Source organism: Phragmites australis, chromosome 1 (assembly GCF_958298935.1).
Source record: "Phragmites australis chromosome 1, lpPhrAust1.1, whole genome shotgun sequence".
Classification (NCBI taxonomy): domain Eukaryota; kingdom Viridiplantae; phylum Streptophyta; class Magnoliopsida; order Poales; family Poaceae; genus Phragmites; species Phragmites australis.
The window spans coordinates 47,807,235-47,833,266 of record NC_084921.1 but is presented as its reverse complement, the minus strand read 5'-3'; the positions used below and the strand labels follow the sequence as shown (position 1 = coordinate 47,833,266).

General features: G+C 45.5%; 2 protein-coding genes across 2 annotated transcripts; one reads left to right on the top strand and one right to left on the bottom strand.

Annotated features, from left to right (window-relative positions):
- Positions 1–257: 257 nt before the first annotated feature.
- Positions 258–4,991, bottom strand: LOC133923793 (xylan O-acetyltransferase 1-like). The gene is made up of 5 exons (XM_062369051.1): positions 4,057–4,991; positions 3,760–3,931; positions 3,281–3,480; positions 2,989–3,144; positions 258–901 (listed from the first exon to the last, which is right to left on the bottom strand). Exons 1-5 carry the CDS (start codon positions 4,701–4,703, stop codon positions 532–534), a joined length of 1,545 nt encoding a protein of 514 aa, XP_062225035.1. The 5' UTR covers positions 4,704–4,991; the 3' UTR covers positions 258–531.
- Positions 4,992–19,178: 14,187 nt separating this feature from the next.
- LOC133923787 (gibberellin 2-beta-dioxygenase 3-like) lies at positions 19,179–21,230 on the top strand. Its single transcript, XM_062369046.1, has 2 exons — positions 19,179–20,238; positions 20,746–21,230. The coding sequence occupies exons 1-2, from the start codon at positions 19,387–19,389 to the stop codon at positions 21,058–21,060; spliced, it is 1,167 nt and encodes a 388-aa protein (XP_062225030.1). The 5' UTR covers positions 19,179–19,386; the 3' UTR covers positions 21,061–21,230.
- Positions 21,231–26,032: the final 4,802 nt, after the last annotated feature.

Sequence of the window (26,032 nt, the reverse complement as noted above, 5' to 3'; positions counted from 1 at the left end):
AGTACATCACTGGTAGTGGCACCTCCCTCAAGTTGGTGCTCGTTTCGGCTTGTCGTTAACCTACATTTTCAGATAGACCATGGAGCTTTGATCACCTAAAAGTACCTTCAACTCCATCTCCTTTCGATGTGCCCCCATGAAAAAGGTAAACGAGGGTGAGGCAACCACACGATGACACGAACTTGTGCACAGAGAGGCGCCCCACGATCGAGGCCACGACTATGCCTGCATGTGGAGTGGATGCATGCGAGTGTCGGTTTCTGCGTAAACCATATCTGTTTATCTCTTTCATTTAAATTTTTCCCCCAAAATATACAGTTTGATCGATCAGGAGGAACTCCACATCACAGCCCATTTACAATCTCTTTTCACTTAACCTACCCCCTAAAATAACAAGGGCATCTTTCGACAGGTAAAAGGCCAGAGAGAATGTGAAAGAAAAAAAGGAGAAAAATTCTTTTTAGAACGACGGTGCCATTGCCAGCCGATGAATAGAGTTGATCTGGAGTTTTTTTATCTGTTCTATTTGTTTTACTCGAGCTGGATTGCTGGCCTTGACAGTATCCGGGTGTAGAGTATAAGGTTCCAGATATCGGGCACACCGGGGAGGCACCAGTGGATGCAGTCGGCGTAGGTGTTGGGGTCGGCCTGCTCCTCTGGCCCCAGCACCTTGCCCTGCCGGATGGTATGCACCGACGTGTGCCCGTCCTTGCGCCGCTCCGACATGGTCGTGATATCCACGAATGTGATGGGCACACGCGGCGATGTCACGCGGGAGACGTTGTTCGCCACGTGGAACATGTCCCAATCCATGCCCAACCACAGCGGGCCGTGCCAGTCCAGCAGTGGCATCGTCTCCTTGGCGCACCGGATGCCGTCCGGGTTGCCCCACACCTGCGGGCTGCTCCAAAGAAAAAACAAAATCAAGTTGAGTGAGACAAATTGCGAGACGTTACAAGTATTGATTTGAAATTTTTGCTATTCCTACGTCAATTAAATCCGGCTGGTTAAACTTTCCGTGATGCAAATGCTGGAACATGTACGGCTGTGCAGAATTGTAAGTCACTTGTCTTCTTCGTGGGCCAGTGCTTCTTGTTCTCTAGTTTGCCGAACCTGAACTGTATCTTTCGACGTGACATGCCTCCAACTAACCCAGGCTAGGTGCTCCATTCGTGGACGCAATCACCAATGCTATAGTCTTGCAACTTCGATGCAGCCCAAATGGTTCCTTGTTACCGATCTTTCCACTTCAAGGACAAACCTTTAGCAGTTAATCTCTGCAGCCGGCTAGCGACAGCACGCAGTGATTTTGTGCAATCGTTCACCAGATCCGAAACTCTGTGCAATATTTTTGTCTAGCTGCTCCATACCTTCTCGCGTACAACTACTAAAGAGAAAAGGAGAATCTTTGACTAAAAAATAAAATAAAATAGTCAGGCAATTCAAAGTGCTTTGCTTCACGGAACCTAAACACGTATCAGTTTCCTGATAGGTCATCCTCCCCTTTTTTCTTCCTTTGAGCTTTCGTAGGGCGTCATCGATCCCTGGGGGCTCTGCCAAGTGCCAACTAGCTAGATCGTTGCTTTTCAAAAAAAAAAAAAAAAAAAAAAAAAAAAAAAAACCTAGCTAGATCGTTGTCAATGCAATGTCAGTAGGCCCTTGCTCCGTTTGATCCTACTAGCTGAGCCACGTCGCCGTTCATTTGTCAGTGTCATGTACATTTCATTTACTTCGGACAGTTCATATGTGTGCCATAAATTATTATGAACCCTTGCTCCGTTTGAAGCAACTGGTTAAGAACTTTGGAGCTGACCCTCAACAGAAGGGCAGCTTTGAGGCTGAGCTACGCATTAAGAAAAAGTGAAGGGTCAGGTGCAAGTAGGATCATCAGATGAGAAGCCTTTCGTCCACTCCCAGTCTCTAAGCTCCAACGTGACAGAATAACTCGGCTAGCTTAAAATTTGCATGCTCTCTATTCCAAGATACTAAAATTCGGGCCACGGGATGAGTCGCCGTGCACCAACCAACGCCATTCTTCACCATGGTTTTTCTAATACCCAGCACGAACTACGATACGTCGCTCGCCGATCATTGATGGGATGGGCTCATCACGGATCGCAACGGCCAAGAGCGAGAATCGATTGGAAGCTTCGGCGCCTCTGATTCGTGCTAATACTTCGATCGACCATGTGATCGGACAGGTACACACAACTGTGCATACCCAGTTACCCACGCACCCCGCAGTCCTCCACTCCTCCTGCCATGCATAGTACTCCTACTAGTAGTGGTATTAATTTTCCTTAGAGTTGCAACATGGACGGCGACCTAATACTATAATATTTGATCTGATTGGACTTTTGCGGACTAGGTCAGGTTTGTGACGCAAGTTTCTTGACCGCATAAAGTCCATAGAGAACTGGAAACAAGGAAAGTGCTGATCCAAGTAATATCTAAAAAGTTGAGTTCATCATTTGTAATCGCGCATACAACTATGTACTCCCTCCATTCGTAAGTAGATAAGATTTAAACATACATGCAATTAAACTTTAGAGAAACCTTCATTGCAAGCCCCCTAGGCCTTGGACTCGTCAGACGTCGCACTTGACGAGTCGCGCGCTGGTCGTTTCGTCCATGGAAGCCACTGCGCCACCAGTCCATGTCGGATCAGTACGATCTCTCAAGCACCACGCGCTGCCGTTCCGTCTTTTCGGAACGGCCGGATATCCTCGGGTACCACAATGCGCCCGCGCGCAGCGGTAACCTTTTGTCTTTTTTGTCGTGCGAAAGATTCAAGACTCCGGCATCCCCACACGTACGCATCACAACCAGAAACTACAGTAAACTAGTACGTTTCTGCAATTATTCGTACACTGATACGTGCCTTTATCGGGTGTACTTCCTTCTTTGTTAAAGCTTTAAGTAGGTAGGGAATGGCAGCTATACAATATGGGATGGAAAACTCAGAGAAATCAAGGATGGGTGCCGTACCTAATGTGGAGAGGTGACATGCTCATGAAGAACACGGACGTGCGCGCCGGGTCGATGTTCTCGTTCACCCAGTTCGCCCACGTTGTCAGCACCTTCCGGTACGCCTCGATCCTCACGACCTCGTCATGGTCCTCCCAGCTCTGCCCGGCCGGTCTCCTGCGAGTAATCGATCAAACAGAAGCCACACGTCAGAGTCGCTTTCCGGGGGCGAGCCGCGTCAAACGGGGTAGATTTCGTCCGCGCCGCGGGTTGCGCGGCTGGAAAAAAGAAGGCGTGGCGCCAGGTGACCTACATGACTTTCATGTTGAGCGTGTTCATCCACCAGATGTAGGTGTTGAAGACGAGGTAGTCGACGCCGCGCCAGTTCTCGGCGTGCGCCGCGATCGTGTCCGCCTTGATGATCCGGTGCTGGATGCTGTGGATCCTGGGGTCGTCAGAGTTCGACTCCACCAGGAAGGGCGCCCAGTAGAACTCCACCGTCGCGTTGTACTCCTGCACCAGCACGAACATTCGATCGGTATAGTTAGTCTCGTGAATAAACAAGGGCGGCCGCTCTGATCAGAAACTGCCATCCCAGGGAAATGCGAAGTTGGTGGGTACACCTAGTCGCCACCAACACGCACGCCACAGTTGAAGCGGTTGCGTGGAAAGAATTGTACGTATATGGCGGCCGGGCCCCGGCTAGCTAACGACGGTTATCCTGGACGGCACGAATCCTAACGAGAGGGAGGGAGGGAGGGAGGGCGGCGGAGACGGCGGCGGCGTACGCACCACGGCGTGGAAGACGACGCGCTGGCCCTCCCAGGTCACGTATTTCTTCCCCGGCGAACTCGCCGACTGCACCAGGCACACCATCGATTCCCACTGGTTCCGGTTCAGCGAGTCCCCCACGAACATGAACCGCTTGCCCCGGAGCCTCTCCATGAACAGCTTCGCGTCAAACCTGCGAAGAAAAATAGCTTGCCATTTATGCATGCATGCCCTGCTATCTGCGTCCGCCTGCCCGATCCTTCTAAAGGCAGAAACACATATGTACGTTTCTGATGCGGATTTAGGTGCACGATGTACCTGGGCATGGAGCAGTCGTTCGGCTGCCACCGCCACTTCTGGTAGGTGTCGTCGCGGCGGCCGTTCTTCATGCACGTGACCTGCGCCGTGAGGAACTGGCACTCCTCCTCCCGGTACAGCGGGTAGCTCGTGTTGTCAAACACCCACCGGCCCTTGGACAGGTCGCACGTCTCCGGCACGTTCAGCTCGGGTGGCACCACCGTCTTCTTCGCCGCGCGCTGCCTCCTCGGTTTCTTCGGCTTCTTGGGCTTCTTGCTCTTGGTCTCGGCTGCGACCTTCTGGACCTCCCGCACCGTTTCCTTCACCTCAGGCTTCGGCTTCTCGTCGTAGCGATGCAACACGGCTGCCTTTTGTGAAGAAGAGATTTCTCGCCGGGGTACAGTGACGTGTCCACCTTCGCCCGAGGCAGCCGGCACGGACGGAGACACGCGCGTGAGCGGCTGGAGAGTGAGCGACCGGATGTCCTCGCCGTACATGAAGACGACGAAGATGAAGAAGAAGACGCCCGCCACGTAGACCGGCAGCCGCCCGCCCTTGCGCAGCGACGACACGGCGTGCTTCGCGCCGAACGGGTCGACGAACGCACCGGCCCCGGCGCCCGCGCCCGCTCCCGCGAGCGACGACTTCCGCCGGCCGGCGAAGTGCATAGCGCCCGCAGCTCGCTCGCTACCCAGCTGCTCCTCTCTCTCGCTATGTGCGCACACGGCAGGTTTGCTTGGACCGATCGACCGATGCGTGCGTGTCGCGCGCGGAGAGGGAGGGCGGGAGGGATCAAGCTAGCTAGCCAGCTGCAGCTGCGGGGTCTTTATGGATTGGCGAACCCGGTTCGGTCTCGGAGTCAGCACCGGGGGCTGCGGATTTGGTGAGGGGAAGCCATCTCGTGATGCTTCTCTCTCCCTTCTCTTCCTTGGCAAGGCGTTGAACGGGCAAGTAAGCGGGATTAATTGGATGGAATGGCCAGTAAGGACTTTAGTCCTTGACAAATTCTAAGTCACAAGACCTGGCCAGACGATCGAAGCATGTAGAAACGTGGTACAGCACGGCATTGACATATTTTAATTCAGATCAGCGTCCTTCGTTCGTATATACGGCACAGTATTAAGTAATACTAGAATACTGCTAAATATTATTCCAGTGGATTTGGTAAAGTTCTGCAACCGATCATATTGTTTTATAACGAATTAATTTGCGTTAAAATAAGGCAGAATTAATTTGGACGATGAGCAGAAATAATGGCCATAATCTATCCTCATGTTTGGTCAGCGTGGTAACTAAATTATGGACAGGCTGCTTTTTTTATTATGATGAGGAGCAAAAGAGAACAACATGCATGTGCACCATGTAAACATGAGGATGTCTGAGAGAACGCAGCAGGTTTCCGACCTCTCCCCTTCTCTTTATTCGGTAGAATAATGCGTGCCATTCGAGTTAACGTTCTGTATGTGCTAGCACACGTCGAGCACGTCGAGCTAACTACCGGTTTGAGACTTCTGGAACTGAAGAACTTGCAGCGACGTGATTGCGTGCCCGTGATTTCTGTACAGTATGACGTTGGATGCTTGGTGCTGGTGAATCGAGATCCCTGCTCCTGATTTCGTGTATCTGGCCTGTCGGACGAGGAAAAGAAAATTTTCGAAGTAAACATTTCCCACGTGTACGACCAGCATTAGAAGAGCTTAGTCCTGTACAGTGCTATTGTTTGTGTGAAGAAATGTCAAATTGTCGCTCCCATGATCCTGCGTCATGGCCTGATAGACTTCCCTGCTCAATTACGCATATAGCCATGGAACCATTCCTTTCGAAGAAGAAAAGTCAAAACCAATTCGTATCTCAATTGCTTAATGTTCTCCTTATGCGCTTCACTTCACGTCATTTTGCCACAAAGGTATTGCTTATAGGTCATAAGCGACAATGAAATGGCAGAATTTGTTGGTGCTTCCGCCGTGCCCTGTCGCTTCTCTTGTGAGCCATCGACGAGACCATGAAGCCATCTGTTTCTTCAATTGTGCAACTGCACATTAGTACTCTGTGTGTGCCAATATTCCCATTTGACTCTGTTTTCTTCAGGAAACGTATTCGCTCTTCAGGCCTGAAACTCGGGGCGTGCTGCCGCAAAACACCATGTACCTGTGCATTGTCGTCGCTCGACCATCTCGCGATTACTTCGTGGTCCAGGCTTGTTTTGCTAAAGGCAGCTAACCATGTAGTCCATTCGCGAGAAAACAACATGCTAGTGACGTATAATTCAGTCATGCGACCTGAGCTGAATCGAACTGAACAGTTGCGGAATCCTTTTCGACAGCCGTGGCCCGTGGGGCGTCGCTTTGGCTCTGGTACTAGGCTACAGGAAAAAGGATGTGTGCATTGCCGGCAGCCTCCCAACGCGCCGTTCTCCGCTACTTGTCTGCTGCCTCGTCGTCTTCCGTAGTTTCTGACGACGGATCGGTGTGCACCATTCTCTCGTTGTTTGGTTCAGAACTTCAGTTTTTTCTTTCAGACTTCAGTAAAGGACTCAACCGCTTGTGCCATCTGTAAGCTCAAGGATCTAGAAGAATTTGTTGAAATATATGCGGTAAATAGAGCATGAAAATTATTCCATAGAGACAATTATAATAGCAATGACCTGAGCTATCTGTACACAGAGTAAAGTAATTGCATAATTGGAAAAAGACAGCAACTACAATGCTCAACATGTGTACCTTAATTAGCTGATTTGCAGAGCAGAGCAATTGAGCAACTATCCTAATAGACTGACAGCAGAATAAAGGATGATAAAATTTTGCTCTCAGATTATTACGTGACAATTGGCTCCAAGACTCAAGAGTCTTGCTCCCAAATTATTCTACAAAGTTCATCATTGATTGGGCTATTGTTAAGACCTCAACTAACAGAAAGAATTTGGACACTGTATCAAAGTAAATCACTGGACAATGAGCTGCAACAGTACAGAAGGCCTCACAAAGATTGAAATGTGCAGTATCAGACTTAGCACAGGTGTACAGGTAGAGAAATCTACCAAAGATTGCAATCATTACATTTACCCAGTAAAGACTATGACATGCCATCTCTGAACAGAGAATAACAAAATTCAGACTACCCTCAGCAGCCTGCAAGATCATTGCCATCTCTAGGATGGACAATAACAGACCTCAGAGAACCATCACCAGCCCATTATTCGATTGCGTTACAGCAGCTCATTCATCCATATAACCACAATTCTATTGCTATTATTCTTGACAAATAGCCCAATCTCAGATAACCACAATCATCACAGAGCAAGAATAGAAAGAGGGATAGGAGAAAGATTACTCACAGCAAAATTTCGATCAAAGTCGAAAGGAAGTGAGGTTAGGCATGACTCAATAGCCGCTGTCCCAGAAAACCTAGCACCCGCCGTTGCCGACGGAGAGAAGGAGATCGGAGATACAAAACCTCTCCACGCTGCCACTGCACGCGCGGATGAACTGCAGCCGTGCAGCTCCGGCCACCAACAGATTTCTCTTCCCGGACCCCACAAAATCAGATCGGGCACCCGACAGATTAGGGTTCAATCAGCTCAGAGCAGACCGGAAAAGAATCAGTGAGGAGTGAGGAAATCACACACTGAAAAAAACCAAGTTCCAGAGGGAAGGAGGAGGCACATAAGAAGGGGAGGCTCACGCCGCGTCACCTGGCCGACGAATCCGCCCCAAAACCGCATACCCAAGGGAACCGGGCAGGGTAGTTCCGCCGCCGCCGCAATCCCCAGCCAGCCTCATCCTTATCCACCGGAGAACCCCCAGCTGAATACCCTAGAGCTGAGCGGCTCCTTTTCACACCGACGACAGGGCTCGGGCCAAAACACCCGACGAGAAACAGGCCGGCCCAATCAGCTCTCAAATACACAGCCCAACAGTGAAATTTCTAATAAAAATATAACAGAATTAACACTGGAAATCAACTGAAGCGGCAGACAAACAAAAGAGGACCATTCGTGCTGCGTATAATTTTTTTGCCGTTTCTGTTCGAGAGACTGAACTAGCAGGCTAGCAGCTAGCTGATCGAGCACTCTGAACCGACAGAACACGGTGTTCGAGTCCCACGCAAAGGTTTCCTTGGACCGCAAGCCTTCGAGTATCTAACGCCATGATCGGTAGTTAAACTCTTGTCAAATCTTATTGGTTGCTTAGTGAATACAACTTCACATGCCCTTCGCGTACCTTCGAACTATTTTGGTCATCTATTTCTCTCACCTAATACTCATCCATCTATTAATTCTCTCACTTATCTTATGATTTTTTTCATCCATCCAATATAAATCTTAACACAAATGAATATGATAAGTCATATGTTTGTATGCCCTAATGAAATTTTCTTGTTCTTGTTACCCTCACGGTACAGGGCCAATGACAAACCTATTGCGTTGCAGGCCACTAAGTCGCCACTCTCACCTTTGCCATTCTGCAATACTCCTACATCAGATTTTGTTCGTCTCCTGTGAGTCTGTGACCTACTGGCCTCCTCCATAAGTATTATTTTTGGCGGTTTGTGCAAGCTGTTTGGCAACCAACCGGAAAATCATTTGCATCGTCCAAAATCTTCCCTGCTATGTGCTATAACAGCGATGCTCCTGCAACGGTAGTACTATTTTATCGGTACATCAAATTTTCCTTGGCTTGGAAGCCCGGTTTATAGATGGTTTGGTTTTTAGTTGTTGATTTGGTTCTGCCCGTGGACGCAACCAAAGCTGGTTGATTCATTCAGTTCAAATCATAGAGCGACTACTGCAGCGAACGCCACTGCTCTCCGAGCTAGCTACTCCAAGTGGAATCGTGAGGAATCTGAATTGCGTCTCTTTTGCCTTGTTTTTTTCTGGGTCATGAATTCTTTTTATCTGGCGGGGTTTTAACCTGAAAGTTTTGAGAGCAATTTGCGATTGTGTAAGGACCAACGAGTAGTAGTGGACTACCATTAGGGATGATGCATATGTACGTGCAGACTTGTCTTTGATCAAAGGCAAGCGAGCGTCAATACAAAATTTTCAATCAAGATTCTGCACAGCAGGAGGAATTCCAATCTTCTTTTGGCTTTAAGAACATGCCATGATCCGGCAGACGACGCGGCCTCCGTCGCCTTGCGGGTGGAGCTGTGGAAAGCAGCCCAGGACCACGGGGCTGGATGCATGATGCGACCCTACAAGAATAGACGAGACATCTTAGTTTCAGCACGAGGATGCTCAATTCCCTATCCCTTTCACAGCTTTAGGTAGACACTGCGTTTGCATACGCTCACAGGTTGCGGACTTACGGTTTTGCGGGAAAATTGACTAAATGCAATCTAGTTGATTGGTACTCTGATGAAACGGCATCTCTTTCACTGACATATGGAATCAACTTGTGTCACTAACATGTAAGGTAGGATCGTATTTTATCGAAGCGTAATCAACTTGATTCTATTTCTGCAATTCTCTCGCGGTTTTGCTGGTACTTGGTGGTGCTAGCATGCATGATGCGCGGTTTGGTTTGCACGTGAAGATCTGGTTCGTGGTCGCGGTCATGCTGCCCATGCGTGCCAGGATCGAAGTCATCAAACGTTTCGCAATCTAGGCAGGAAGGAAAGGAAAGCGCCGGAGGTAAAAATCCTCGCCGGTTTTCCGGAAGCGTGGTTCAACCCTGGAGCGACCAGACTGGTCCATGTACGCTACAAATGGGTTGAGGGCTAACCCATTTTATTTATAGCTGCTAGGCCCTTAGGCTCCAAAGGTTGCCGTTGATCGATCCATTTATTTCTAGTGGTCGTGTGGACTTGCTTGCTGCTAGACAGTAGACTAGCTGTTGTAGTGTACAATAATTTGAGTATTGATGTGCAATTGGGCCAATACATGTACTGATGTATAACGACTTTGTCTCTCACAATCATGTGTACACAATTTGTACAAAAAGGCATCATGTCTCTGTAAATAAAATTGGTAGCGTCAGGCCATTAGAAGCAGCAGAAATTTTCCATACGTTTGATGACAAACATGAAACAGCATGTAGAAATTTTCAATTTTCAAAAATCATATGGTCCATAACTGGACTAATAATCAAACCAAAACCATGTAACTCGTAGTCTTCAGCAGAGAGGCAGTAACTAGATTACAGTCTTCTTGCAAATACATCAAAGCACTATGTCATGCTAAAAACATGCTGGAAGGACTAACATTGTATCATGACATAAAGCATATACAATAATAAAGTACAGAATTAGCTCAATGGATGATTCTGGTGGAAAGAAGACCCCTGTGATGAATCATGAATTTAGGACCAATGGAGGACCCTGATAGACAAAAGACCGCAACCTTGTGGACCATTCATTTGCCCAATTAGTAATTCATTTCCTGAAACTAAGAAATACACTATGGTTGTGTAGAACCGAGAACGGAGACTAAGGAGGTTAATAGGTGTCTTATAAATTTTTTTGCGAAATAGATAGTCTATTTATTATTCACCTAACGCTCATAAAAAACGCACAAACAGAAGCATAAATTTTAGATAGACAAAGAAAGAAAGAAAGTTCCAAAGCAACATGACTCTAGTGATAAAATATAAATCATATATTTTATTTAAGACCATTTCATATGTCTTTGTGCATAAAAGCTTAAAACTTGAATGAATAACAAAGCAAAAAGATAGTCACCGAAAGAAGTAACTCTCGAAGTTAATAGTCTAGAGGCAAGAGGATTCAAAACCCTCTCAAATACATGAGTATATGAATGTTTATGACTCTAGCAATAAGAAGAACAACGTTCTAAGGTTGAAAAATCATAGCTCAAAGGCAAAAATGAAAATCAATAAGAAAATCATAACAAAAAGGAAAACTTGCAAGAGAACCAATAGAGAAATACCAAAAGAAGGGGAATTCAAGCATATGCAAAAATATAAACTTCATTACTCAAAGAAACTAGCCCTATTTTAGTGGATTACAAAAACTTTTTCTCAAAAACTCTCATATATTGCATAGGCTCAGCACTCATCTGCATCTCCTCTAAAAACCCTAGCACTAGGGTCTCAAATGGGTGACACAAGGGGCTCAAGTGACTGATTCAAGTTCTTTCATAGTCTTACCCCTCTATTTATAGGTCTCGAAAACTTGATCTCTAAGTTTCCTAGTTTTTTTTTCTTCAAAATATCTCTTTCTTGAGTACACTTTTACCTACTATCGAGGGTATTTTGGTTCATTTTCTTCTCCATTCATCGGACGGCAGCGGCGCCTCCACGACTTAGCTTCGCCTCGACGCAAGCTTCGCGATGGTGCCACGTACTCCTCCAGTCCTCCCGCGGTTTTAAGGCAAAACAGTGAAACCCTAGCACGCTTCTCAAAGCGTGACTAGTCGCCACTTGCTTCCATCTGAAGCGAATGATCTGATAATGACGTTTGTCCTCTGTCTTACGATCTTAACCGCCAGCAAGTCTCTCCTGCTCCTAATCCCTTGGGCCACTATGTCACTTACACCGGTATCCCCTTCGCTTAACTTTATCATCACACCGTCTTTATCATCTGTTTCATACTTTGCTTGACCTCCATATATACAGTTAGGATCATCCTTTACTCTGCTCGGCTTTCTTGATTGTCCGGCACAGCCTCCCGCTTGGCTCTGATCATCCCGCCATCGACCGCTAAGTTGCATCCATTACCTACATACCATGAGACAAGTAAACATGTTTCTCCAACTACAAACCAAATTAGTTCAAAACTAAAATCACAAATCCTCAGTTCAAAATACATTATACCAAAAACGTGAACACCGGATAATCTTGCGTGTTTTGCCTATGAACACTGGACCATCCTGTGAGTGTAGCACTATCTGTTCTAGGAAAATTTTGCTCATTGCAAGAAAAGATCCAATAAAAATTTCCGGTGATCTCATGCCCATCACCGGATAATTCGGCGTATGCAAATCCATCGAACCATCCTTCTGCAACCTCTCTGCATCAAAAGGTCTGGCGATATCCTCCGGTGCTCACACTAAAACGCCGAACTATCCGGTGTTTATTTCCATTTCTATTTCGGCACTGAAAATATTCTGGTGCTCACTTCACCGTACTACCGGACTATTCGGTATGGTCAAGAACCCACACACCGAATGTTTCGGTGAGATATTTTTTGAGTCTGAAACAATATGCTCTAATTTAAACTTTGATTAGCTATAAACAGAATCACACATCAACAAATTCATACCAATTAAAATTATCTCAAATATAACGTTATCATACTTAAATTAATACACATTTCACCTTAGTATTCAGGTTCTTCCTAGGAGTGGCAAAGCCATAGCTGGGTATCAAAAGGTCTATCTGGGAGAGGCAAGTCGATACGTTTAGCCCTACGGTTCTCCCTGTGTCGAACAAGGACCCCTTACTATTTTTTTGGTTGAACCACAGACCCGTTAGGCAAAATTCTATGGAGCGGATCAATGATCCAATGGGCCGAACCGGCCCACGCCTATCCTTACTTTCCCCCGTGCAAAGCTCAAGCAACAACCGTGCTTGCCCTTGCCTGAGATTTCTTTCACATTTTTTGCATAGCCAACGGGAATTGGCCGTGGATCCTGTGTGCTCATGTACAATTTTCCTTATTTTCTTGCTCCTTCCTTCCAGCTCAAATGGCCAACGAGGGGGCTTTACGCGTGATCGAACGAGTAAAACAACTTCAAAATTGGTATAAAAAATTAGAATTCAGTCACTGTTGCTTGGTAACACCATAACACTTGACTTGTACTATTTTTGAGAGAGAGAGAGGAACTTGACCTTGCCTTTTTGTTTTCACTTTTCAGAGGAAAGAACTTGACCTTAATTTTTTTAGGGAAACTTGACCTTGAATCAGAGCTTGGGCCGGATGGCCTTGGTCCAAAACCTAGCGTAAGTTGGAATTCATCTACCAGTCTGATAGCAAACGAGTTGGGCTATCTGGCCCAACCGAAGGTCGGTACTCGAGTACATTTCAACCCCAGTACGTTGTTTGGGCCCTGTTGCCACCTGGTCGCCTCACACACCAAATGAATAATTTTCTGGGCCTCTCAAAATAAAAGAAAGCTTTCTGGGCCTCCCGGACAATGAAATTTCAGCACCTCCCAAGTCGAAAAAAAAAAACTTACAATGGAATTACGATGCCGGAGGATCAACCGGCGGCAAATGCGGTTGGCATGCCATGATGGATGCAGAGGCACAGCTCAAGCGTAGCTCACTGACTGGTTTTTACTGACGATGCATGACAAGACACGGTGAATGTACAGAGTGAGACCATGCATGCGGCCGTCTACTCCGACCTAACACCAAGCAATGACAAACTGGAGTTCCGACATCGCTTCAGACAAGCTTGTTTCCTGGAGGATGTTTCAGATGTGCTGGAACCCATTTTTATTCCTTCTTTTGCCATCCTTTCGAGCAGAAGCTGCCAAATACCTCACGATCGCAACCGGCGACGTACGCGATTCTGAAACATCGCTCATCTAATCACGCAAAGGAGGACACTCCCACACCTTTTTCGTTTTCTTTAGGCGTCGAGACGATACGCACATAACGATTGTCCAGTAATAAAGTAGTCGACATCACTGACTAAGATTCTGATATGGCAGTTGACATGGCGATGCACTCGTTTCCATATTTTAAGCATCCTGCACGTCCACAAAAATACTTCTCTAAAAAAAGAGAGAAAGGAGACCCGGCCCTATAGGGTTGCATGTTCAGATGCTCGATCTGCTTTCTCTGCATCTGTGCATCTTCGCCTTCTGCAGAAAAGCGTACAAGTTCCGGAACGTGCCAAGATTCAACTGAGGAGGACCGCAATTTCCATGTCTCGTGCTCTCTCCGTTCAACGGAAGCACCAAGCGTTGCGATCCAGCTAGCTGGTTGATTTGGATGGATCAATAATGGTTTTGCGCAAAACTTAATTATGTGGTTTAGCGTAAGAAAGCTACTCGTCTAATTTTTCCCTATAAAAGTACTAAGGTAACTGTAGCTAGATTGTTCCCGGCGTTGCACGCTGGCTAATCGAAGAGGTCAGGTCTTCGCGGCTGACGCCAACGGTTGCTTTCTGCAGTTCTCACTTCTCAGGTGTCATTGCGCATGTATTCAGATCCTTAAGCAGTGCCAAAGATAAAGATTACCAGTCCCCGCAAAAAAAATAAGATAAAGATTGCCAGAAAAATGCAGCCACAACTCAAAAGTCGAACCACCGAGCTAGAGATCTCATTGAGATTTGAGATGTGCCGACTCTGTAGTTTCATTCCTCTAGGGTGCGTCTGGTTTCTCGTACAAAGTTTTACAGAGTTATATTGTATAATCATATCTGTTTAAAATAGATGTTTATTTGTTTGGGTAAAGTCGAGTTTCTGTTTGTTTAACTAAATTTGATACCGTATAAACGGATATAAGAGTTGAAATTATAATTAGTTATTTGTAGATGATTTTGTGATACTGGCAAGTGGATCTGGCTGCATGAGTGTACGCAGAGCATGCATCTGTCGGGTCAAAGCTAGAGAGTGAAGTTCGAATCGAGTTTCACTCCGTAGACGATATAAGATCGTATATTTGCATCCATTATACCAAACTACAACAGTAAATACAAACAATTAAATTGATTTCTTTTCGGATTCTATATATCCAGTAGGCCAGAATAGAGGAAATCTGAGTGACTAAACACACCCCTGTGCTCTAACATGGATTACGTGTGGTACTTCGATGATCTGGCTAAATGTAGAGGTGTCCAACCAAAAAAAATGTAAACTATTTCATTTGTTTATACCTCTACATAACGAGAGGATCAGATTTCTCTTCCCATAATCTCAAGTTGACAACCTCTAATAACTTATAAGACCATCTTCATCAAATAACCTGAAAATTTATCTCTTATAATATTATTATAGAATTATCGAAGAATATATTTGTTTTTTATTATGACTAACAATCTAGATTATAATTCTTACAATCTAGAATCTGAATTATTATTAAAAGAACAATGATGTCACATAAAATAGATAAATAGACGTTTTTATAAAACTTCAACCCCTTTTACTATTTGCATAAACTTACAGCAGAAATAAAACTAATAGATTTTTCACAATTAAAAAGACTAAATATACTGGACTCAACTAGTGTACAATCACCCTAAATAAGTGTGAATGTTATAATCCTAAGTGACAAAGATATCTAGTAAGATATACAACAAAACTCTAATAAGAGGTTCTGAAAATACTATTTATCAAAAGTTCTGGTACTGTTCATCGGAAGCTTGATTTTACTGTTCATTGGATGTTCCGATTTTCCAAATTGGAAGTTTCGATCAGTTTAAAACAACAGATTTCATAATCACGAATTTAACTCAATGCACATACAAATAAACATACAAGCATGGATATCAAAATAATGCATAAGAGTAAGAAAATACAGAGACAAATGATTTGTTACTAAAGTTTAGAATCTACCAATATCCTACGTCTCTATTGAGTAAGCTCGGTCACACTTGAGCCGGATCTTTTTCAACCATTTTTCTCACGAGGTTGCATATATACACTTCTCGCCTCCACTATGGTCAATTCTTTCTCCACTCCAAAAATAGTGAGTTCTATAATTACTTCTGAGCCTCCTCACAATCTTCACTTGAGTAGATCGCCAACAATCTACCACCGAGCCGTCTAGGAGACGATGGTCTCCAAGAATAACAAACTCTCGAACTCGCGCACGATCAACACCAAATGCTCAAACACGTGCAACTAATACGACACGTGCAAGCAACCTAAGATCTACACATCTCACTCTATTCTCACTAAGCCACAAAAGACTTGAATAACACAAAATTTTGATAGAGAGTGGTGGGGAGCACTCAAACGTGAAACATCAAGTTTTAACACCTCTCACAAGCACCACAAAAGGCAACAAAGCAACCAGTCCCACTCAAGGAGGCCAATGGGTATAAATACCCTACTATGAAAAACTAGCTATTAGACTCAGACTGCACATATCGGAACTTCCGATCCCCCAGATCGGAACTTCCGATCTCATGAATCCTAATAGTAAAAAACTAGCCATTACAGCCTATTTCCAGCACACATCGAAACTTTTGATCCCCAGATTGGAAATTCTGATTAAAAGCTAACTCCAAATCCGAGAGCACCAGATTTCTAAAACATCGGAATTTTCGACTGACATCAGAACTTCCGGTTTTGGGAATCGTAACTTCTAATATCAGCACAACTGACCCTCTAAAAACGATGATAATTTTGGATCGCAAAGTCCGATTTCAGCTATTTTGGAATATACAGAAAGCTTATTTAAAGGGCTACATATCCCTACTAAATTCATGATCTCAAACACATTAGATCAAAGCTAGGAGCACTCTGAAGAAGATTTGGACACTTTCGCCTATTTTTCAAAGTTTAATCCCCCAAGAATAAACTAGGAACCATATGAAACATGCCAAACACCACTAAGTCTCGGCTACAACCACCTTTTGCAACTAAAGCCAACAACACAAAGAGTTAGATCTAAAACACAGTTTAGATACCCTGGACTCCTAAAGCGAACTCATAACACAAACTCATCCCGCACTAAGTACATGATTTAAGCACTCAACACAACAATCGAGCAACGCTTTCGGTAGCCCCTCTTGATAGTACGACTATCAATCGTATAACCCGGTCTCCCACCAAACTTCCTTGAGATCGGCAAAACTAGAAAGACATATTCTAGTTATACCTTTGCCTTGAGCAATCCCGTCGGACTTGACGAACACATTATACAAGCTGTGATGCTTCTCATAGCTCTTCAAGGCTCGTCATCAACTCCTCTTCTTTTGATGATGATGATCATCCTCACTTCTAGTTTGATCTTTACTTGATCTTCCGAAAGTTTGATGAAGTTCACTTTATTGCTTCCCATACACCAAGTATGGAAAACTTTTCTTTTCACATAATCTTCATTCGGATCATCACTTAGGCATGAACAGCATGCATCAAGCACACATGTTGTCCACTAAGCATTTCTTGATCTTGTTTCTTCCAACTTGATATATTTAATATCTCAATTCCACTCATGCCTTCTTATAGAACCTAACCCCAACTCACCCTCAAGGACAAAGCACATGAGTTAGTTCATAACACCTAATTGACAACTTTATATCTTAAGTCACTTGATCTTCATAAGTAACTTGGCCTTCACTCTTTATTATCAATCTTCAAATGAAATCTAACCCTACTTACTCTCAAGTACATAGCACATAGGTTAGTCCATAAAATATAATTGACAATCGCATACCTTTAGTTACTTGATTTCCACAAGTAACTTAGCCATCATGCTTATTTGTAATCTTCTTGAGCTTCTCATTCATATCATGAGCATCACTAAGAGCTAAATAACAATGATGTATTTCTTTTGATCTCACGGCATTCTTCAACGAATCCATGCTTCATTTGTTATGCATCTCCTATGAAATAACCTACTAACAATTCTCAACATCATTGTTAGCTCATATGTATTATCATTAATTACCAAAATCACACTTAAATGCTAAATGAACTTTCAATTATAATCTAGATTGTACAATCCGAAACAAACATTATCAGATTAATATAATCTCCCTTTCCTGTCCCTCTCTCCCCACAGAACATGGAACCAAGCTACACCGAGGCCGAGCGCTCAGGAGCTTCTCTACACAGATTTCACTGTCTTCCACCACCGAATCGAGCCACATGACATTGTTCTCCCCAACTCCAGCAAGTATATCACCGTCTCACCATCGAGCTACCGATATCCTGCTTTCCTTAATGAGCTGAGTACACAGCGAGCACCGCAAGACCCTCCGTCATCCTTTGCACATGCGGGTTCCCCCTCGGTTGGACATCGGCACGATCGAACGTGAAGCATCGAACATCGTCGCACCGTGGATACTATCGGTGCCCACCTTCCGGTCCTTGTTGCTAACTGGGGAGCACTCAAACGAGATCCCCTTTGCAGTCACTGCTTCCTTCCACCGGAACCCAGCCGGATCTGGTCAGAATCGCTGGCGAGGGTGGCATCGGTGGTCTCCTCTCAAGACGGCCACTGGTCTCCTCTCAGCGCTCGGTTCTTGCTCAGGCTCGACGCTGGGAGCTCAGGTCGGCGTGGAGCCCGTGCCGTGCGAGCAAGGGCCGGCAGGAGAGAGCAGAGAGAGGGAGAAAGATCGTCGAGAGAAAAAAGCAAAACGTTATGTTTGTAATTACAATTATGGGTAAATATATGTTATAATCCACAATCCACAATCCAGAAGCAGCATTTACCTGGATTATAGATTATGGCATAATCTATCTCTAGATTGTTGAATATGGATTGTAGAATCGGCCTGTTTGTTTTCGATTCTTATTTTAAAATCAGAATCCTGGAATCATAATAAAAAACAAACATGCCCTAACACTATTTTAGCATGCCATATTTTTCCATTTCCAGCAGATATCATATTTTGTACATTTCTATTACTCTACCCCTCCCTTCAGGCCTACAGTCATTCTCTGTAAACAGTGATACAGACAAGATAGAGAATCAGCAAATTTGGAGTAGCTGCATCACTGTAGTAGCAGCTACTAATCCTCAAATCCGACCGGCACAAGAATGCGACCGACGGATGCGACTCTATTGGAGTTGACTAATACGAGTCGTAGCTCAGTTGGTTAGCCGCTCGGGCGTGAGCGCTACCACCTGGGTTCAATCCCTTGGATCAAACTCAGGGTATCATCAGAGGTTTATCACCAGTGCTTCCAGGATGGATCCCGGACGCAACATAGGGTACGCACACGTGTGCGTGTTAAGTAAGATGTATGTGCTCGCACACCGAGGATCTAGGGCTTTCGAATATGTCTTTAACGTGTGATTAGGATGTGCACGCATGTACATAGATGGGAGCATAAGTATTGTGTATGTGAGTCATGTGCATCCTCAGTTGTACCTAGATCAAAAAGAAAACCTCTAATAACAGCAAACAAGTAGAATTCAATAAGTCGAGATGAGTTGTTGAAGCATGTATGCTGTGTTCTGGCCCACTAGTCAGCTTCAGCGGTCAAGTCGGCCCAATCCCTTGAGGCCTGAACTGGCCTACCGCTCAGTCATTAGAAGGGCCCTGGACGTGTGCGTGTGGTGTGGGTATGGTGTAAATGCAGTATGTGGGTAGTTTAGGTTCGATCCTTAAAAAAACCAGACCAGCACGATCCATATAACTGAATGAGAAACGCCTCTTTCTCCCCACGCAGCAAACGACGCTCAGCAAGAACACGTTTCCCACCAGAAAAAAAACTCGTCTCTGTTTCGCTAGGACTGCCTGCGATCCCGCCGTCGCCGTCTCCACATGGCCGCATCCACCTCCGCCGCCGCCACCGCCATGTCTGAACCCACCGTTGGAGGGAGAGCACTCCCAGGCCCTCCTCCGCCAACGCCGTCGAACCACCACCCGCTCCCCTCGTCCGCAGCCGCTGGGGGCACAGACGCCGCGCTCTCCGCTTTCCTGCACCGCATGCTCCTCTCCTCCCCGGTCCCGCAGCTCCGCTCGCCGACCGCCGCTCGGTCGCAGGCGCCGCCCTCACTGCCTCCTGTCGTCTCGCTCGACGATCCTGAACCGCGCGCCCTCCGCGACGCCGCCGACGTGGGCTACTTCCACCTCGCCGGCCACGGCGTCCCATCCGAACTACCGTCCTCCGCGCTCGCCGAGCTCTCTCAAATCGACGCGTCCGCGTGCCGCGAGTCGAATCTTCGCACGCTCGGCTTCACGGAGGAGGAGGAGGAGGAGGATGCGGACGGCGGCGCCGAAGACCCCGCCGTGGTGTTCGACGCCTGCGAGGGGGAGATGGACACGCTCCCGGCGGCGGCAGAGTACGCGCGGCGGATGAGGGACGTGGGCATGCGGGTGGTGGCGCTGCTGTCCGGGTGCCCCGACGGGGGTTTCCGAGACGAGCCGTTCGCGGAGGGCAGGAGGAAGGCGAGGTGCCTGGTGTGGGCCTCTAGAGTCTCCGCTGGCGAGACGGCGCCTCCGGCCTCCGAGAAGGCGAAGGCGTACCCGTACGTCGTGGGCCTTCACTGCCAGTGGGAGGCGTCCGGCCAGGAACCGGCGCCGTCGAGCTGGGTGATGGACGACGGCGGCGCGTGGACAGCCGTGGGCGCGCGTGACGGCGCGCTCCTGGTCACCATCGGCGACATTGCCCAGGTAATTGCGTGCAAATCTTTCAGTTTGACCTACGTGAAAAATCATAGGATATCCAATGAACATTCCAACTGGAATTTGCAGCAGTGCAAATTACATAAGCACAATCTTTACTTTCTTTTGTGTAGTTTTGAGTTGCTCAAAATATAGTAGATGCTAGTTTAGTGCTCTAGTACACGATAGATGTATTTTAGTGCCACAGTACAAGAACCAGGGGCAGAGATTGAGCATCCATTTTGTTTATGCAACGGCATCAAATTCTAAAGTAGGTCAGCACTCAATTTTGACCCAGTTAGGCAATCAGACCCCATGTCTGATGTCCGCATCAGCTGGTGTATCACTCACTGATCAAGGACCTGTTTGGAACACGGAAAGACACAGAATTTGTCAAACATCTCGGCTTTTCCAACGCAAAAGCGGCCATCATATCATATGAGCTGCTCTTTACTCCTGAGGCAGCAGTAGCACTCATCTTTTATGTGTCATGATTCTTTTTGGCTCGCCTGCTAGGTGTGGAGCAATGGCAAGTTCAAGAAGGTGAGAGGGATTGCTCGCCCCACTTCCGCACCCAAGGACGCGGAGCACGGCGAGCCTGACCGCTTGTCGGTGACCGTCCTCATCACTCTGTCTCTAGACAATGTCGTCTCGCCGTTGGTCCCGTTCTCAGATGCCGTCGGCGAAGACAGCCGCGACGACGAAGTGGATGGTGCCGGCGGGGATGAGGATGGGTGGACGTTCCACTCGTTCTTACTGGAGGACTACGCGTGGAGGGTTTATCACCAGCGGCTTCAATTCAAGGATCCGCTGGTCCGGTACCGGATATGAAATTTCCACGATGATCTGTAGCTTTGTTATATTTGTTGGTGTGTGGCTTGCGTTGTGATCTCTATGACTTCTGGGGTGGTTTACTGGTTTGATCATGAGTGAATCATTTTAGAGCAGTGGCCTTTTGGCTCTGCTTTATCGAAAGCACCAAACATGGAAGCGTTTTCATCTGTTTTCACTTATCTCGTTAGTCATATCTTATTTATTTCCAACTATTCCTGTAGAAACCATTGATACATATAAGTGATCCGGTGCTGAGTTCAACTGCAATAGAACATTTAGGTGCAGACTTCACAAATTTTCAGACATCGTACAGGAGCGGAAATGATGTTTTGGATGTATTGATCAAGGCACGCGGAGCTTAATGTTGCGTGTAGCCAGAGAAGATACAACGAATACAAGAAACTAGTCCCAATGAGATGATCATGTATAATGTAAGATACAAATTTCGTGAAAATCGTATTCGAAAAAAAAAACATGTAGTGAAAATCTCCCAAAGTTTGAAGATCCCGTGAGTTCGATTCAGAAACTAATCGTACATTCAGTAGTAGCTTTTACGAGAGTGTTTTTGAAAATTTCCATGCCTCTGATTCTTACGAAGCTCGCAATATCTCGCAACTTCCGGCCATTTTTGACGCGCCGCGCCGGTCGTGCAGAAAGCAATCCGCCTCGGACGACCCGATCCACGCGATATGGCGCACGTTTCGCTCCCAGGCGGCCCAGATCCGTGACGGGCTTTCGTTTTTTTATTTTTATATTTTCTAACATTAATATTTAAATAAATAGATTTATTGTGATAATATTTGTATAAATAGATATCTATCGTACTCAAGTGCTGGACGGTAAGAATAGCAACATGCAGCAGAGCTCCTTATCACCCTCTTAGAAGGCGGCTAGGCCGCACCCTCGAGCCCGCCGGTCGTACCGCCCCTTACCGTCCACTGAGATGATGGATAGCCGCTCTCAGGAGCGGTTAACCCTCCCCCGCACTTGGAATTTTATTTTTATAATTAAACTTTTGTATATGTTAATTTCAAAAATAGTGCTCATTCATTCAGTAAAAAATGTTAGTTATACAAATAGTTATCAAAACGGCATCATAAAGTGATTATTTTTCAAAACATTTGGTTCGATGTAAATTTACCGATATTTATTTATTTATTTGATATAAAATTATATGAGTAAATTTTTAGTGAAGTAATATTGAAAGGATACAAAATCTAATTTTTTGAACAACTGTAGTGTGAAACCTATTAGGATAAAACTCGGCACGAAGGTTAGATATGGTGACAAACATGTCCTAGGGCATGGGGTTTATCATTGGTTCGCGAATGGACCCTAAACATAAAGATATGATGACAACAAATGTTGGTATGTATGGTACACCTAAAAACTAATCTAATAGTGTATCATTGCTAATCCTAACGTTTCTTAGGGAATGAAAATATATCGAGTTATAGTATTATAGTATATGCTCTCTACTGAGTGCACTTAGGATATTTGTCGTTTATCAGGACATCACCCTCCTCCTTAGTGCGACAGGCTATCTCCCGCTTCCTTTCTCTCTCTCTCTATTCCTCGTGCTTGAGTCACGACGAGCTCCTCTATTGTCTTACTCATGCGCTCCTCCTCTTACCGCTTCAGCTATAGTTCCTCCTGTTGTTGCTTGTACTTTTAGTGTTCGTACACTTTTCTCCTCCACCGTATGCTCATGTCGATCCACCACTTCTGGTCCTTATTTTGCTTCATATCGAGCCATTCCATGAAGTAATAGATAGGTGGAGGAGACTTGACAAACGAAATAAGATGGGCGATTAGTAAGACAGTGCATGAAATCATATAGAAAGTGTCACATGAGTGATCTATGTTGCTATACCGATAGGTACTCATATAATCTATGTTGAGGCTTATCGTATTGGTAGTTGGCACACATAAAAAAGTGTAGACCATATGTGTAGGAGATGTCCTAAGACTCACAAAGCATACAAGGATCGTTATAGAAGCACATCGACGGTTCGACCCCTAAAATCCTCCAATATTTATTAGGTGGGTTTAATGGAGCTGACAAAGACATTGCAATTGAGAGAGCTGATGAAGGAGTAGTCTATCCATTGAAGATGGTGGGATTATTTATGGTGGTTAGTGGCTAATGCATGGACTGAGTGCATGGATTTGGCTGGGGGGCTAAAGCATAGGATTCCCTGTGAAAGCTGGAAAAGTTGTGACATTGATGCTAGACCGAGATTTACTATGTCAGATAGAGATGTTGTCATTTAATTTATGATTAAAGCTCTGCCATGTGGTCACTTTATGTCTACAGCCTGGTCTTTAAGTAATCCTTTTTATATATTGAAAAGAATTGTGCTGGGATAGTACGTTAAAACAATAAATTTATCATAACATTGATTAGACATAAAGTTTACAAATAGTTCATAACATAATATGTTAATATAAGATACTAGCCATATACCCATCGAACTGAACTGATAAAATGGAAATGTAAATAAAATAAATTGTCGTGGCTGGTATTTGCATAGTTCTTAGTGCATAGATGTTAAATACCTAGATCATCTCAAGATGATAGAAGAAAGTACTGACGCAAATTAGTGAAAGAATGCAAGTTGTGTCAGTCAATGCTATTAGGGTAAGATGTTTGTCATCTTCGAGGTGGTGATGGGAAATTGTAAGGATGGGTACCATATACGTGTACACGGGATGTACAACCGCAGGTACTCCTCGAAGCTTAGGTCGGTGAAAGGACAAGGCTCCTCAATGACATCCTCAAGGGCATGGACCCATGTCGGGATGTATGGCGCAAAGCGATCTGCCCAGAAGTTGTCACCCGATTGGTCCTTACGTGTATACCTGCAGGTCAACCACGTTAGATAGACTATAAATGAGATGAATGTTATGGATTATATATTTGATTTTAGTTATCTATGAATGTGGCCTAGAACCGTGAAAACATTGATGAGGGAGAATGCCTGGAAGCGTCCGAACTGCCTTATCACGTGGTGAGGTGAGTACTCCTCGATGTAGATGTCAAAGACAAGCGGATTCTTCATAAGCCAGTAGTCCTTGTCACGGCCGCACAACGGAGATAGACCGAAAGGCGCACATGCTTGTATCATCAAGTGCCTGTAGGGGGTCCAGACGACATCCTCTGGACGCAGGCGGTCGAACTGCGACCTAAAATGCTCGTACATGTTGTGGGCATGCTCGTGAGTCCAATTTGACTGTGGAGAAAATAGTAAGAAATCGAACTTAAAACATGTGGCAAGTAAGCAAAACTATGTTTCTTACGTACCCGACGACACCACAACGAGCCTATGGTGGGCCCATCCTCCTCGGGTTCCCCGTACCATTCCTTAGGGTACGGGGACTGGTCCACAACGAATTGGCTGATCGCGAACCACTCGTATGACCACAACTGCAGCAGCAGTGGGCACCCATCAAATGTGGTATGTGGCTCTTTCTTCGTGCACGCGTTGCACAAGGCTTGATACGTCAATGCTAAGACTATGGAGGCCCAGCTCAACTAGGGGACATCATCGGGCTTCACATCTGCGATCCCCCTCGCGTACGGAACAAGGGTCCTCGACACCAGGTGGCCTTGGCCGCTGGTGAACATAACCTAGCCAAACAACCAAAACAGGTAGGCCTCAAAGTGCCTCGAGACTGAGTACACACCGACGTCCGGGTGCATGTATACAGGCTTGAAGTAATACAAATGATGATGAGTAAAATATCTTACAAATTGTAAAGTAAATGGCAAGGTACATAGAACTAGAGGATCCACTTCTTTGTGGGCCCTCATGAATCTAACAGGAACTCAGGCACGTAGGCGGGTGCATCGTCTGTCCACTGAACAGGGGTGAGCCACGCGAGCATGACATTCATCCAGTTTGCATCCACATCGATGACTCCAACACGCGGCTCCGGTGCAAGGTAAGCCTAACAGGTAAGCTACGCTATGCAACGTCGAAGCCATCTCACTGCTGGGGAGGTGGAAAGTGTGGGTCTCATGCCTCCACTGGTTGACCAGTGCAGTGATCAACGAGTGGCCAAAATAGAATCATCTTGCGACTACCTCAGGGTTCTCGGTCGCTCGGCCCTCCACCAAACGATACAGCGGTAGGAGTCCAGATGTTGCCAACCTATACTATTTGGAATATTAAGTGAAAGTAGATCATGCAATAAATAAACGACCAAGCACATACACAGCTAACTCGCGACATACCGATGCTTCCAATGATCGTCGATCGTAAGTAGCTCCCCAGTGCCACATGTCAGAAAACTCCTAACTCTATCTGTTGAACAGCGGACAAGAAGTTATGGTGCTTCTTGTCCACTACAGGGTCAAGAAGCTCGGGGGTCAGTGGGTGCGCCATATCTATATTAAAACCAAATATAAACATTATGTTACATGAACATATTACATATACACACAGTTATATTAACATCATATAACATATAGGTATACAAAGTTACATGAACATATTACATATAACATACAAGTCCACAAATTTATGTGAACATATTACAACATATAGGTACATAATCAAATACAAATGTAATATCCAACTACAACGAACATATGTAAGATGAAAACCTTACAAATATAACATCGAGATACGCTAAACATATTCACACTTGACCGCCGTCATGACCCCATGTACACACCAGGTGTATTTTTTGGACAGTACTTGTATATGTGACCTGTTTCATCACACTTTCGGATTCATCCATATCGTTTTGAATCCACCAAGTTTGTCGACGTCCCGATGTGTACTTCATCTTCTCTTTATCTACAACGTAGATTCGCGAGGGACCTTGTTCACTTGTAAACGTATCAACAATATCATAGCCATAAAGCTCATGTTTCCATGTATTCAGTATATGATCCTTCATAAAGTAGGGGAACATATTATCGGGGTAGCATATTGTGCTCCCCACATGCAACTATGACGTG

What these genes read in the sequence shown, in the direction of transcription:
- LOC133923793 (XM_062369051.1), bottom strand. Translation starts at nt 4,703, where the DNA reads ATGCACTTCGCCGGCCGGCGGAAGTCGTCGCTCGCGGGAGCGGGCGCG. An exon ending in AACGACTGCTCCATGCCCAG is followed by an intron (nt 3,932 to 4,056) that starts GTACATCGTGCA and finishes TTTTCTTCGCAG; the next exon opens with GTTTGACGCGAAGCTGTTCA. An exon ending in ATGTCACCTCTCCACATTAG is followed by an intron (nt 902 to 2,988) that starts GTACGGCACCCA and finishes TCTTTGGAGCAG; the next exon opens with CCCGCAGGTGTGGGGCAACC.
- LOC133923787 (XM_062369046.1), top strand. Translation starts at nt 19,387, where the DNA reads ATGGCCGCATCCACCTCCGCCGCCGCCACCGCCATGTCTGAACCCACC. An exon ending in CCATCGGCGACATTGCCCAG is followed by an intron (nt 20,239 to 20,745) that starts GTAATTGCGTGC and finishes CTCGCCTGCTAG; the next exon opens with GTGTGGAGCAATGGCAAGTT.